This window comes from Dermacentor variabilis, chromosome 6 (assembly GCF_050947875.1).
Source record: "Dermacentor variabilis isolate Ectoservices chromosome 6, ASM5094787v1, whole genome shotgun sequence".
Lineage (NCBI taxonomy): Eukaryota > Metazoa > Arthropoda > Arachnida > Ixodida > Ixodidae > Dermacentor > Dermacentor variabilis.
The window spans coordinates 82,527,891-82,541,576 of NC_134573.1; the positions used below are offsets into that span (position 1 = coordinate 82,527,891).

Below are 13,686 nucleotides of genomic sequence, written 5' to 3' on the forward strand. Positions count from 1 at the left end.
AAGACCACGTACTGATCTTTCTTTTTTCTTTTTTTTCAGTCTTAGATATCTCACATTCACAATTCCAACCCGCCGTGATTGCTCAGTGGCTATGGTGTTGGGCTGCTGAGCACGAGGTCGCGGGATCGAATCCCGGCCTCGGCGGCCGCATTTCGATGGGGGCGAAATGCGAAAACACCCGTGTGCTTAGATTTAGGTGCACGTTAAAGAACCCCAGGTGGTCAAAATTTCCGGAGTCCTCCACTACGGCGTGCCTCATAATCAGAAAGTGGTTCTGGCACGTAAAACCGCAAATATTAATTAAAAATACTTCTAACACGGTCATGTGACGTCAAATGCAGGATTTCATTTACCCGTAGATCTTTGCGACACTTAATCTCTACACTCACCTAAACCAGTAATTGAATCTGTGTTGCTTTTGGGACACCAAACTTTCTTCACCTGTTAGTAACCGTGTAGCGTTGTCTTGTGCGACATGTAAAAAAATCTAACGCAGCACAAAAGCAGAGGCTTGCACTGCCTTCTTTGGCTTGATTTGATAATTCTGATATAGCGAGCGACGATCGCGGACTTGCGAGCAGGCGGTGAACTCGTAACCAAACTGCGCATGTGCCACAGTTTGTACCTAATCATGTACCTAAAGCGGCGCGCTACACTAATCACGTTTCATCGTTCATTTCCATCGTGATAATACAGATAACAGGAGTGATGCCTGCGGCGACATGACGCGACGGCTTTTTAAATGAACACTCCAGGCGCACTCCTGCCGCCGGCGTCGCAGTCGTCGTGAGGTTCCGCATATAAGTGAAAGCGTGCAAGGGTACCGCTGGTGGAACGCGGCCCCGGGGAGAGGTTAGAGAAGGGGAGGGTGGCGTTCTTTTTCGGCGGCTGTAAAACCTCTTGATAATTTGAAAGTAGTGACACTCTCCTCGTCGGGGCGCTTTCCTCCTCGATTTTCCTCGCCCGCCGGCTGCGCACGGCACGCTTTTTCTCCTGGGCTCCCGTGGACGGGCCGCAGCATTCTATGGAGGCGTGCTATTTTGGCCAGTTGCGCGCCCCAGTGGTGTTGAAAATTTTGAGAATTGGTGATAACAGCATCGATAATGCTGAATGACACGTTTATGAGGAAGTTGGTATTTTCTTAAACCCGTATGAACGGGCTATACTGATGTATAAGAAGCTTTGAGGCGATTTCTATACTCCAGACAATTTTTATTCCACATACATGACGACATGCTTTGCTTTGTGCGTCTCATCTGGTATTGCTCGTGGCACATCCGTTTGTATGTGGCAGAATCTTTGTGCGTGGCTCATAAAGCCAAAGATTTAAATCTCTCTTCCAAGGTCGCGTTGTGAGCTACAGAAAACACCATGTGATCGAAAAAAGCCGGAAGCGATCCAGAGCGTGTGCAGCCGTGTATATGAATTAATTACCTGATTAACAAAACAATGATTGATTAGTGATCTGATTAAGATTAATTCAGGTTATCAAGGAGGATTAAGTTGTATTAGGGATAATTAAGGGTAAAATGAAGTCGATGAAGGTGGATTAGAGTGAATGGAGGTAGACAAAGTATTAAGGTGCATTGAGGAGGATCGCGGTAGATTAAAATCCATGAAGGTGGATTAGGGTGGTTTAAGGTAAGTCATCGTGGATAAAGGCGAATGAAGGAGCATTAAGGTCGATTATCATGAATTAAGGTGAATCAAGGAGCCTTAGGGTGTGTTAAGGAAGATGGAAGTGCATTAAGGAGGATCACGGTGGAACAAAGCCGATGAAGGTGGATTAGGGTGCATTAAGGAGAGTTATCGTGGATTAAGGTGAATGAAGGAGGACACGGACGGATTAAGGACGATTACGGTTAAGGTCGATGAAAGAGGCTGACAACGGTGAATTAAGATGGATTAAGGTACATTAAGGAGGATCATTGCCGAATAAGGTGGATGCCGGATGAGCTGGATTAAGGTTTATTACAGTAGGCTTTACAATCTTAATCCTCCTTCATCAACCCTAATCCACCATAATCCTCCATAATCCTTATTCATGCACCTTAATCCTCCTTAATTTCCCCTAGTCCCCTCTAATCGGTTGTAATACTCCGACATCAAGCCCAATTCACCTTAATCCACCTTGATCCACCTTAATCCTCCTCCATCCACCTTAATCCTCATTCATGCACCTTAATTCATCCAATACTGCTTAATACACCTTAATCGACCTTAATATACCCTAATCTACCTCCATCAACCTTAATCCATCATAATCGGCTTTAATCCTCCTTTATCAACTGTAGTTTACCTCAATCTACCCTCCTCCGCACCCGCCTTAATCCTCCCTATCATTGTTCATGTACCCTAATCACCCTAATCGGTCTTAATACTCCATCAACCCTAATTCACCTTATTCCACCATAATCTGCCTTAATCCACCTTCGTCACCCTTAATCCTCTGTTATACACCTTAATCCTTGTGCATGCACTTTAATCCTCCCTAATACACTCTAATCCGTCTCAATTCAACCAATAATGAATCATTAGTTTATTTGACTAATCATTCGCTTATACAGGAGTGGACATGCTTTGGGTCGCCTCTGGCCTTCTTTATGTCACGTGATATTTTCTGTTCCCAACGCCACCTACAGGCATAGCGATTTAAAGGCTTTCGGCTTAAATCTTTAAAAACTCAATGTGGAGTAGCTAGATCCACTACAAGCCGCTATTTCAATTTTCAGTAAAATAGGCAGCGGATCCAAACAATCGCGAAAAGTACGATCGAGAGGCTGTGTCTTCGCACATAATTGTTAACAGCGGAACGCAGAATCAATAGCGCTGCGTTTTCGACTGAATAACAACAGTGCATGTGCAGCCGTGAGCCGCCGCAGAATATAAAGCATACTGAGGACAACTGCATTTTTTGCAACGTACAAATTGCTGCAACAAAGACGCTGTTGAGCAGGCCGGAAGAATAAAGAAATGCAACATTACGGGATACTTTGCTACGATCATTAAGATGCCTCAGCTCGCAAACAACGGTGTTCTCTGTCTGAACAAAGGGTTTTCGGCCAATGTTATGCGGCCACTGCTTACTGCGCAAGCCGTCAAGCTTTCCTTGTGGTATCATAAAAACGGCATAACCACCTACAGGCTGTATGAACCAACAGAAAGGCATAGGGCTAGCACATAGAGCAGGAAACACAGCGAAAGAAAAAGCAAAGAGGCAAAATGCAAGATCCCTGCGTTTCCAAGGGCAACGGCAGGGAGACCAATCGTGGTGCAGAAAAGCGGGGCGAAACTGGTTGCCGCGGAGGGAAGCACAAGGGGCGAGGAGGAGGCGAGGAGGTGGTGGTGGTGAAAAACTTTTTTTGCTCTCAGACGAGAAGCACATGGAGGCACGCACATGGGCTGGTCCTTAAGGGCCCGGCCCTTAAAATACTGGGTGGAATCCATAGTACGGGACCCCAGTGGCGTCGGCCGCTGCCCGGGCGCGCTCGACCAAGGCCCCTTGGGCCTGCAGGTCATAGCAGCCGAGGAAGGTCGCCTCCCAGTCCTCCCGAGTGGGGTTGGGGTGAGGGCCAATAGCTGGGTTAGATGGGCAGGCCCACACCATGTGGTAGATGTCCGAAGACTTCTCCGCACAGTGCGGACAACTGCCCGTGAAAGAGCGATCAAAATGTTCGAGTGCTGCCGGGCACAGCAGAGTGTTGGTATACAGACGGAGTAGAAGTCGCTCCTCCGTCTTAGATAGCCCTTTACTCGGGCGAGGGTAAAGGCTATGGCCAGATTGATAATGCAGGACAATGTCTTTAAAAGAATACGCGGGATTGAATTCAAGATCCTGATCTAGGGGGTCGAGAAAGGAAGCCCGGAGAGAGAGCGCGCGGGCGGTGGCATCGACTGCCTCATTCCCCTCGAGACCTATATGAGCAGGAGCCCATACTATGTTCCGGTGAGCAGGGTCCCCGGTGTAGGTGCAACTTTGAAGTAGTCGGTAGGCTAAGTACGGAGCCCAGCCTTGCTCGACGTTCCGACAGGCCCCTCGCGAGTCGGAGATAATTGTTTTGCAATCAGAGTGGGTAGCAAGCAGCCAGTGAAATGGCGACCTCCTCCGCATGAGTTATGTCGCGGGCTCGAAATGTAAGCCCGTTAACTGTTTTGGACTGGTGGACGACTGCGGCCGTGTACCATCCCCCATGGTGGGGGCCGGAGGCGTGCACGTAATAAGTGCCGGGTTTCGACCCATAATGGCGGCCCAGTGCTTCCGCCCGCGCCAGGCGCCAACCATTATGGTCCTCACGTGTCATGTTAGGAAGAGGGCGTACGTGGAGGGCGCATCTCCACTCAAAAGAGTCGCACTCGCTCTTCCATAAGGGTGGTGTGCTGGATGTGTAGTCGGGCAAGGAGGCGGCGACCCGACAGTGTCTTAGAGAGGCGTGTGTATTTGTTAGTTAAGTGAGCCTATCGGAGCTCCCGGAACGTGTTCACCATGCCTAGACCCAGGAGTCGCTGGTTGGAGGTGTTCACGGGGAGATCGAGGGCTCTCTTAATTTGGCGGAGGATGACTTCGAGTGCATCCTCGTCTTTTTTCCGAAGGTGGAGGTAAGGAGTCGAATATAAGATTCGACTGGTCACGAATGCATGCGCCAGCCGCAAGGCGTCTTTGCACCGCAACACCTGCGTTTGTTGGAAACCCGGCGGACCATGCGACCCACCTGGTCCCCCACCTTACGGAGCTGGGCCAGGGTAGTGTTTGACCGTCTATGTTGATCAACGAAAAGCCCCAGTACTCGGACTTCTGTGTGTTCAGGAATTGGTCTTGTCTCCAGAAAGACCTAAATTTTGGCTGTACACTTTGGTGAGGGGCGTATGTGTACAAATTCAGACTTTTGAGAGGAGCATTGCAAGCCACAGTGGCGAGCATAACGGTCCACTATGGTCGCCGCTTGTTGCAGGTTGGCCTCAACTCCTAGTGAGCCGTGCGTGGCCCACAGGGTGATGTCGTCGGCATACAGCGCATGCTGCACACCAGCGACAGCACCCAATTGGGCCGGCAGGTGCATCATAGCCAGATTGAATAGGAGAGGAGACAGCACTGCACCCTGTGGTGTTCCTCTGGTTCCAAGTCGGAAGAGACCGTGTTCAGTGTCCTGGATTTTAATGTAGGAGTCACGATCTGTCAAAAATTGCCGAATGTATCTGAACGCGTTGCGTCCGCAGCCGGCTTGTGAAAGATGAGCGAGTATTACCTCGTGAGTAACGTTGTCGAAGGCCCCCTTCAAGTCTAAGGCGAGTACGACCTTATCGTTGTGGGGGCATTCGACCGGGTCAAGGATGTCGCGAATGAGCTGTAGCAGAACATCCTGTGCGGACCTGTGCGGGCGAAATCCGATCATGGAGTCTGCGAACATGTGTTGATTTTCCATGAACTCGGACAACCTGTCACGCACCATCGTCTCCATTAGTTTGCCCACACACGAGGTGAGAGAGATGGGGCGAAGGTTGTCCGTGTTGATGGCCTTGCCAGGTTTGGGAGAGGCGAGGAGGCCGCGCGGCGGCGGGAGAGTTCGCAGAGTGGCGGTACTTTGAAATTATCAAGGGATTTTAGGCGGCTGGGCGGCTGCTGCTTACAGCACCGCCATGTCGCCGCCACATCTTGAAAGCAATAAGCGACGTGGCGAAAGTGCGCGCCGGCGCGCGCCTCATCTGCACAGCGATCTTCGATGTTTGCAGAGTGCACATAGTGCCCCGTAGCTTCGTATGCGTTGTACTTTCGACGTATCGTTCGCGTTGAAACGAAGAGACATACGAAGGTCGTTTCAATAGTTGATGCTGCCGCGCTTCCTCACCCCAGCATTTCCAATGCTAGTTTCCGCGCTCATCCAACGAGATGTGCTTATGTTTACCTACGCACGCGTGACCCCGTGCTTGTTTAGTTAAAACACGTTGGCGGGATAGTTGGCTTGAATGTATGGTAGAATGTGTTAGCGTGACTAAACGAGGACGTAGAAAGAAAAAGACGCATAGAGACAGCGTTGTCTCTGTGTGTCTGTTTCTATGTCTTCGTTCAGTCGTGCATACGCATTATGCCATTGTTAATTTATTTAGTAAATGAATCTTTAGAAGTTTTTACGCCCGATAAAACTACTACCCTTACTTCACATACATATCTACTAATTCGCTATAGCCATCGGTGCTTCGGCTTTCGGTCGAAACTGCGACTTTTTGTACCTAATCACCTCCTCTTTACCTCTCGACTGCGCAGTTGTCTCGAGAATTCCGCAACAAATTAGACCAAATAGTCGTTTTGCGAGCAACATGTCACGACGCTAGGTGGAACGCTCTAGGTATATCCAGTCCGACACGGCCAAGTACTGGAAGCGCGGCCCCAAGCGCAAGTACGATAAACTCGCTGCTTAATTTACCTGACAATGGCGTCAGTCTGTGGTGTCGTCCTGCGGCGTCGAAGAGCTCGCTGCTCGCTCCCGTAGTGCCCAATTCTCCACACGGGCTTTGTGCAATATAGTGAAACGCGAAATGCGGGAAACTGTTCAACGCTAGGGTATTTACTAGCAAGGTGATAACTGTTCATTGAACATTACAATAGAAACGAACGCACAGATATGACCCCTACGCCAGTACGTGCGACTATACGCTCCCAACACATTAGTTTTTTTAGGAGTTCAACGTGCAGACAGGGACACAAGAGGGGGGGGGGGGGGGGGAACCTACAATGCGGGCGTCTGTGTTCTCTGTCTCATTCGTCTTGTATGCGTGTCTGCGCGCCAAACATTGAAATCCAAGCTTTCTTCTGTGAGCCATCCACGGACATTGTTGACCGTGGATGACGCGTGCTGCTTGAGCTGCTGCTCGCGCGTTATCCCCGAATAGCTCACACTCGGATGGACGGATGGATGCTACGAGAGTTCCCTTTGGAACGGGGCGGTGGGTGCCACCCCCTCTTACTAAAACCTATAACGGAGATGTTTACTTTCCCACCGCTAGCGCTGAACTCAAAGTCTTCCAAGAGTGCAGGGGAGCCTAAACCGACCGCTGGATAGATATCTTCACATTCCAGAAAAAATATGTTTCATCATTTCAATTGTTTCACCGCGCGCATTCTTTGTGCTCGTACCTCACTTTATCAGTACGCGTTCCAAGGCATCCTAATCTCGCTTCGAAGAGTAAGGGTCTATCACAAATCATTTCTTTGCCGATTTTGTTTTTACCTCTTAGGCAGTTACTTATAGCACGTTTATTATTTTTTTTTTGCCATTACCGCCACCCAGGAGATTCATTCTTCCTTGTCGCCAACCTTCAGGTGTTCGCCAAAGATAGCGCGGAAGGCACCAAAACAGTAAAGAAAAAACTGTCGAACGCGAGCGCTCCCTCGTTTCACTTATGGGGTTTTACGTGGCAAATCCACTTTGAGGCACGCCGCAGTGGGGGACTCCGGAAATTTAGGACACCTGGATTTCCTTAACGTACACCCTAAACCTAAGTAAACGGGCGTTTTCGCATTTCGCCCCCATCGAAATGCGGCCGCCGTGGCCGGGATTCGATCCCGCAACCTCGTTCTTAGCAGCCCAACACCATAACCACTAAGCAACCACGGCGGGTTCGCTCCCTCGTTTCAAACACGGAAGACTACCAAGCGTGACGCGACAGCGGAATATCACAATATCTCAATGCCGGGGTTGTGCCAATATCTATCTCCGCACTCGGTGCAAGCCCTTTCTGCACGCGGCACGGACATGTCTCCCTGTACGGACATTATCTCTATGTCTACCATTCGCTCGCGGTACAACGCACAATGCACTAAATAGCAAATTATATTTAAGCACAGTCTGTGAACAAATCGAACATTTTTAATTGTTTATAAACTACCATAGAGTAACTGCTAACAAATAATACGTAATAAAATACTTTTCAATGACTTACTTGCACAGGTAATGCACTCGGTGGAACAATATATAAATGAAAGAAGGCACGGACGGTTCGACCACGTGACTTTTAGGCCACCCATGAAGTAACGTCCACGTTACGATAACCTAAGAGTTAGTCTAGACTGGCTAATGTAATTGGAGGCGTGCCGAGGATTTAATTTCACCTCTGGATGCATCAGCTCATTCATATGAGGACGTCTCGAGAGCTCACGGTGACTACGAACCATGAAAAACTCTGGTCTTGCTGCTTGGCACCCTTGTATTTCAGCACTCAGTGACAGCACTGCTCACTCATGTACTGCGGCATCGAGTGATTCCACGCGCCAGTCAGTTCCTATATAGATACGACAAACGTACCCTTCTTGGCTATCTCCTCATCCCCTTCGGACCTGGAGTATTCGGCACCCAACTGTAGGCTTTGGGCGGCGTCCCTGTTCGCTTGAGCTAGGCGCCCACTTTCCGCAATGAGACTCGCTCGAAACCTGCATGCAGGACAACAGTAAATGGTGCACCAACATGAAAAAAAAAAATTGTTTACACCACGTTCAATTCAAGCATGAAGCACCCACCCTAGTATCCCATTTGCTATGGCGTGTCGCTTCTGGGCTCTGGGTTGCGGAGGAAGTCTTGGCCGCAATGGCCGCACTTTGATGAGAGCAAAATGCAAAAAAAAAAAAACGCTCGTGTGTCGTACGTTCGATGCACGCCAAAAAATTCCAGGTGTTCAACATATTTCGCAGCATCCACCCCAACCACTCTCCTCTACGGCCTGCCTCATAATCTGATCGTGGTTTTGGCATATAAAACCTGAGGTTTAAGCCTGAACCAAATTTTTTGAACTTTGTGAGAATTCCGGACACTTCCAGACACTGCCATCCGCTCCGGAACAACCGTCTTCTCTGCGATGCACAGAGTGGTGTCCTTGCCTTCTACACTACGGCACCTCTGATCTTCCGTAATGCAGGTAAGGACGCTATACCACTGTCTCCAGAGACTGCCTAGCAAGCAAAATTAAGCGCACATGCCAAGTACCGAATCTGCGCTCCAGCGCTTTAGCTACGGAGTCCACCTGTCATCTGCGGATTGCCGCCGGGCTTTGAGATGAAACCACCGGGGTTTCCTCTTCTCCCTATTTTTCCTTTTGTCTCGAGGTTGAGACCTGTGGATGGGATGGCGACCTAATGATGAGAACGCGGCAGCATGGCGCAAAAAAATGGGCGGACAGAGAAAAGAAAACAATTTCGAGCTTTTGTGCTTGTGTACGCTGGCGAAGTAAAATTAAATGGATTGTTTCAAAATGATGCCCAGCATTGCACAGGGTGTTTCAGCGGCATCACCAATACTACCGCCAAAGGCGCCGACTCAACCTATGGCTCACGCCACGGCTACGTCGTACGGGCGGAGTGCATATATATTCGTGCAGACAATATATCCCTGTTTTGCGAGCGGTACTTGCCTTGGTGCTTATTTGAAGAAACAGCATATGCTCCCCCGAGCCCGTAGCGCCTAAAGTGCACTTATTGTACTAAGTAAACTCATTTTACTTGTCAACGCTAAGCCGTTGAAATACCTCAAATCAGGCGCCTATTTACAGAAAAAGTTCAATACCTCCTGCCCCTCCACAAATTTCTCCCTTTAAAAGTACCCGAGAGTGAACTACCATGCATATACAGGTATATTAGTAGCGATTTGTTACGATCCGAACAACAGTGTCAGTAAGCCAATGTCGCACAACAAGGGTCGCCGTATCATGAGGCGGTTCGGTGCAGACGTATGAGTGACCTTGAAGTTTGTCAATGTGCACTGCACAACTTGGAGTCGAACACGGTATAACATTCAACTAGCCGAAGTTGTGCAGTGTACGTTCGCAAACTCGTACGTCTGCACCGAATCGCCTCAAGAAGCGGCGACCTTTGTTGTTTGACATAAGCAGCTGAATATCTATAGCGAGTTAGGTCGCCAGAGTGTTTTGTGCTGGCGACGGTCGCTAAACATTTCAAACAAAAATAACTTTGTATGAGATTGGCTGGCTGTGCTCGTGCGGCTTGCCCACCAGTACAAGACGCTTCCGTGAAGTACTGCAGGCCGCTATAGTGCGTAACGATCAAGTTTTTCTGCAGAACGAAGACGACGCCATTAGCAATGCCCAACGCTATGTGCAGACGATTGCAAAAGCTGTATTACGGCGAAGTTGAGAATGTCACGCCAGAAAACGTGCATGCATTTTTATAACATTTGCAATTACATTAATGCGTTCAAGAACACATACTTTCCATGCTGCGTATGTAAATGCAGTCACCCGCAATTGCATAACTGATGTTAGACTGTTATGCATTTGCTACGAGGCCACCACCGCGAGGGCCCGAGAGTCTTGTCGACCTTGGCGACGGACGTGGAACGTCCTTTCTGCCGCAGGCGTCACGAGAACGTGACCTTTTGGGGTGAAGGCGATTGGTCAACAAACCCACACATGCTACCTGAAGGCATCAATGTTCCGCGATTCGAGACCCTCGTTAGGTTTTAAAATACAGGACGGATGATGAACCGAGGGGCCCGATTATATATATATCATTATCAGCAGCAGCCTAGTTACGCCCACTGCAGGGCAAAGGCCTCTCCCATACTTCTCCAACTACCACGGTCATGTACTAATTGTGGCCATGTTGTCCCTGCAAACTTCTTAATCTCATCCGCCCACCTAACTTTCTGCCGCCCTCTGCTACGCTTCCCTTCCCTTGGAATTCATTCTGTAACTCTTATGACCATCGGTTATCTTCCCTCCTTATTACGTGTCCTGCCCATGCCCCATTTCTTTTCCTTGATTTCAACTAAGATATCATTAACTCGCGTTTGTTCCCTCACCCAATCAGCTCTTTTCTTGTCCCTTTATATATATATATATATATATATATATATATATATATATATATATATATATATATATATATATATATATATATATATATACATACACATATATATATATGCACACAACACTTACCGTCATCTGCAAACGTAAAAAAAAACTAGATTACGGGGTCTTATGTGCCAAAACCACGTATCATTTTATACTTGACAAAGCAAATTTTGATTAACTGTGGTTCTTTGACGTGCACGTAGCTCAAAGTAGATGAGCGTTTTGCATTTCGCCTCCACCAAAACGTGGGCACCGCGGCCGGCATGGAATTCGTGACACCGACATCGGCAGTGCAACGCCACAGCCACTGGGAACCGCGGCAGGCGACGCGATTTGGAGCGCGTCGCCTGCCGACGCGCTCCAAATATATTTATTATATAGAGTTTTGAAGGAAGCAGCCTGGCTACTATCAAATCAGCACTGCTACTTTCGATGCGTTTCACGGCAGACCATGTGCTAGTGTAATCTGTAACAGCATGTCTCACTGCGGCCCCCAACCATTCGAAAACCAACGGGATGCTGACGCCCCTCTCACGTAATGCAAAGAAAAAGATTGGCAATATTGTGCCAGATATCTGCACGCAAACTGTCAGTAGCCGACGTTATCTGGTTATCTGGTTTTCTATAGCGCATACTTGCACGTATATTACATGCTTAACGGCGCATTCATTCAGCAAATTGGGAATTTGCCTAACGAGCAGCATTGGCCGACACCGATACCACAAACGCGACCTGCTACACCCGGCGAATCCAAGCAACAGAAGCAGGTCAGTAAGAATGTAAATGTAAACTCACTCTTACTCGACAGCCTTTTTTCTCTGGCAATAGACACCGTCGGCAGCGCCCTCCTGAGGAGTTGGTCCACCCTCGCTGTTCGCTTACATCTTGCCCTATCACTTGAACGGCCTTGATGCGATAAAATGAAACACGACGTGTAAGAAAGGGTCGAGATAGAAAAAAATTATTATCAATGTGACAGCTGTCCACTGAGCAAAGTAATGTTAAATGACAAGTATGGATGAATTTACGGCAGTACATCAGTAAGACAGCAGCTTCGCGGCCCATTAGTTACAAGGACACAAAAGTGAGCAAGCCCGCGTTCTGTTCTTTTTAAGAAAATGTAATCATCAGTGCTCCGTACTGCTGGAAGCAAAGGGAAATGCAATGGCTCATAGCCCCGTAAGGTTCATGGCTGCTCTGCGCCTGTTAGTTGCGATGACACTACCGTTGTGGTCGTTGTCGGCGATTTCAACGTGGAAGTGTCGAGAAAGGATGGCTTACGTGCCAGACATATCGCTTCCGATGCCACACAGATCCGGCCCAAACGACCACCCAGTGGCGTACATGCATCGATTTTTTTATTTGGGATCGTTGCGTGGCGGCGGTTTACCTCACTGTATTCACACGATGCATGGGCCTGGGGCGGTTCGCAAGAGCTTGACTCGTTGCTTGTCATGACGAAAACATTCTTGCTGCAGTATGTGTCTCTGGTCTGTGTCTTTATCAAGCGCGCGATCCAGTATTCCTTTACTGCAATTCGCAATGTAAACAAGGACTTTTTATGGAACAACTGCTTCCTATTGTGCGCAACTGAGAAAAGCGGCTGAAAAACGGCAAAACATTGCAATAGAAACAGCTCTGATAGCATTATTTTTCCAAATTACATAAGCTACTTCAGCCTTGCTTGGCTTCGTCGAGAAGCTTGACGCTTCTTCCGGTGAAGAACGGTTGCGATCAACGAGTTCACTACATCTGTATGTACGGCATGCCTAAAATTGAAATTAATATTAAAGCTCTTGCTCTCCACTATAGACAACGTAGTTGAACATTTTGAAAGTGCTAGATAAACTAGAATCGAGATCCGTGCTGTCGAAAACGAAATCAGAAAAGAGCTTAACCACACGTCCAAAATCATGGGAGCCAAAATTGGCGGTCTGACCAGCCACTCGGGCGCTGGCGGCAGTGGAGTAGCTCGGCCGCAGGGCTCTACTCGAGTGTACACTCTTTACCATTATGCTTCTCTACGCTACAAGTACTCAACAAAGCGAAGTGAAATATCTGTATATTCTTTGGAATTCCGCATAGAGCGTACAGAACAGCATACGTACAAATGAAGTTCAAAACAAGCATCCGAACCACATAATTGATAATAACGTGCTCCGGCACCTACATGCAATGCGAAACATGCAGCGCGTCCCGCAAACGTTTCCCGGTAACTATTGCTCTCGCGCAAGCTGCCGCGACGACGGCAGCATGACTATAGCAAACGAAGGAGAGAGTGACGTAACTACATTTCGCACATAAAAGAAGAACCCGCCTAGCAAGTTTTGTGACAGTGCTATGGGGAGGCCACGTGTAGTAAGGACTCCTGAAGAGCAGCGCGCATACCAGACGTGGCGAATATTTCGCTTCTCTCTGGTCCACTCCTTGTAGGTCCACGAAGCAGCGCCGCAAGCCAAGTCGCAGGCCGTTGAAACTTCTTACGCTAATAATTAGGTAAAGTGCATGTGAATGTCGTCATGTGAACATTTTCAAGCTACGTCGCAATGGGTACTCATTTTAGTTGTTGTTTACTCATTTTGTACTCAGTGTACTCATTTTAGTTGTTTCACAGCTTCACTGTGAAACCTACCTTAACAAATTGTATTTTCACTGTTTGTGTTCCCGCCTCGTGTAGCCCTGGTGCATTCGCCAGATATTAGCGTCGCCGCATTATTGACGCTATGCGCGTCTTTGTTCGCAATGTGCAAATAAAGAATGTTAGAGGTTGCTTAGGGGCCCTCAGAACACTGCTTACGTGTGTGGGAATCGATACGACAACCGCGAAGA

General features: G+C 48.3%; 1 protein-coding gene across 19 annotated transcripts in view; it reads right to left on the reverse strand.

The window, feature by feature from the left end:
- LOC142584895 (uncharacterized) overlaps positions 1 to 13,686 on the reverse strand; it is an 84,936-nt gene that overhangs the window by 22,878 nt on the left and 48,372 nt on the right. For 8 of the 19 annotated variants that reach the window (XR_012828959.1, XR_012828972.1, XR_012828969.1 and 5 more), the window contains 2 exons: positions 11,653 to 11,763; positions 8,298 to 8,422 (listed from right to left, as the gene is read on the reverse strand). Coding sequence is in view for 3 of the 19 variants with exons in the window: in XM_075695223.1 (XP_075551338.1) it covers positions 8,315 to 8,422; positions 11,653 to 11,763 (219 nt within the window). In the remaining 16 variants the exon portion in view is untranslated. Of the gene's footprint in view, positions 1 to 8,297; positions 8,423 to 11,652; positions 11,764 to 13,686 lie in introns of those variants that run through there. The other 11 variants (XR_012828965.1, XR_012828964.1, XR_012828962.1 and 8 more) reach the window with 3 other exon arrangements.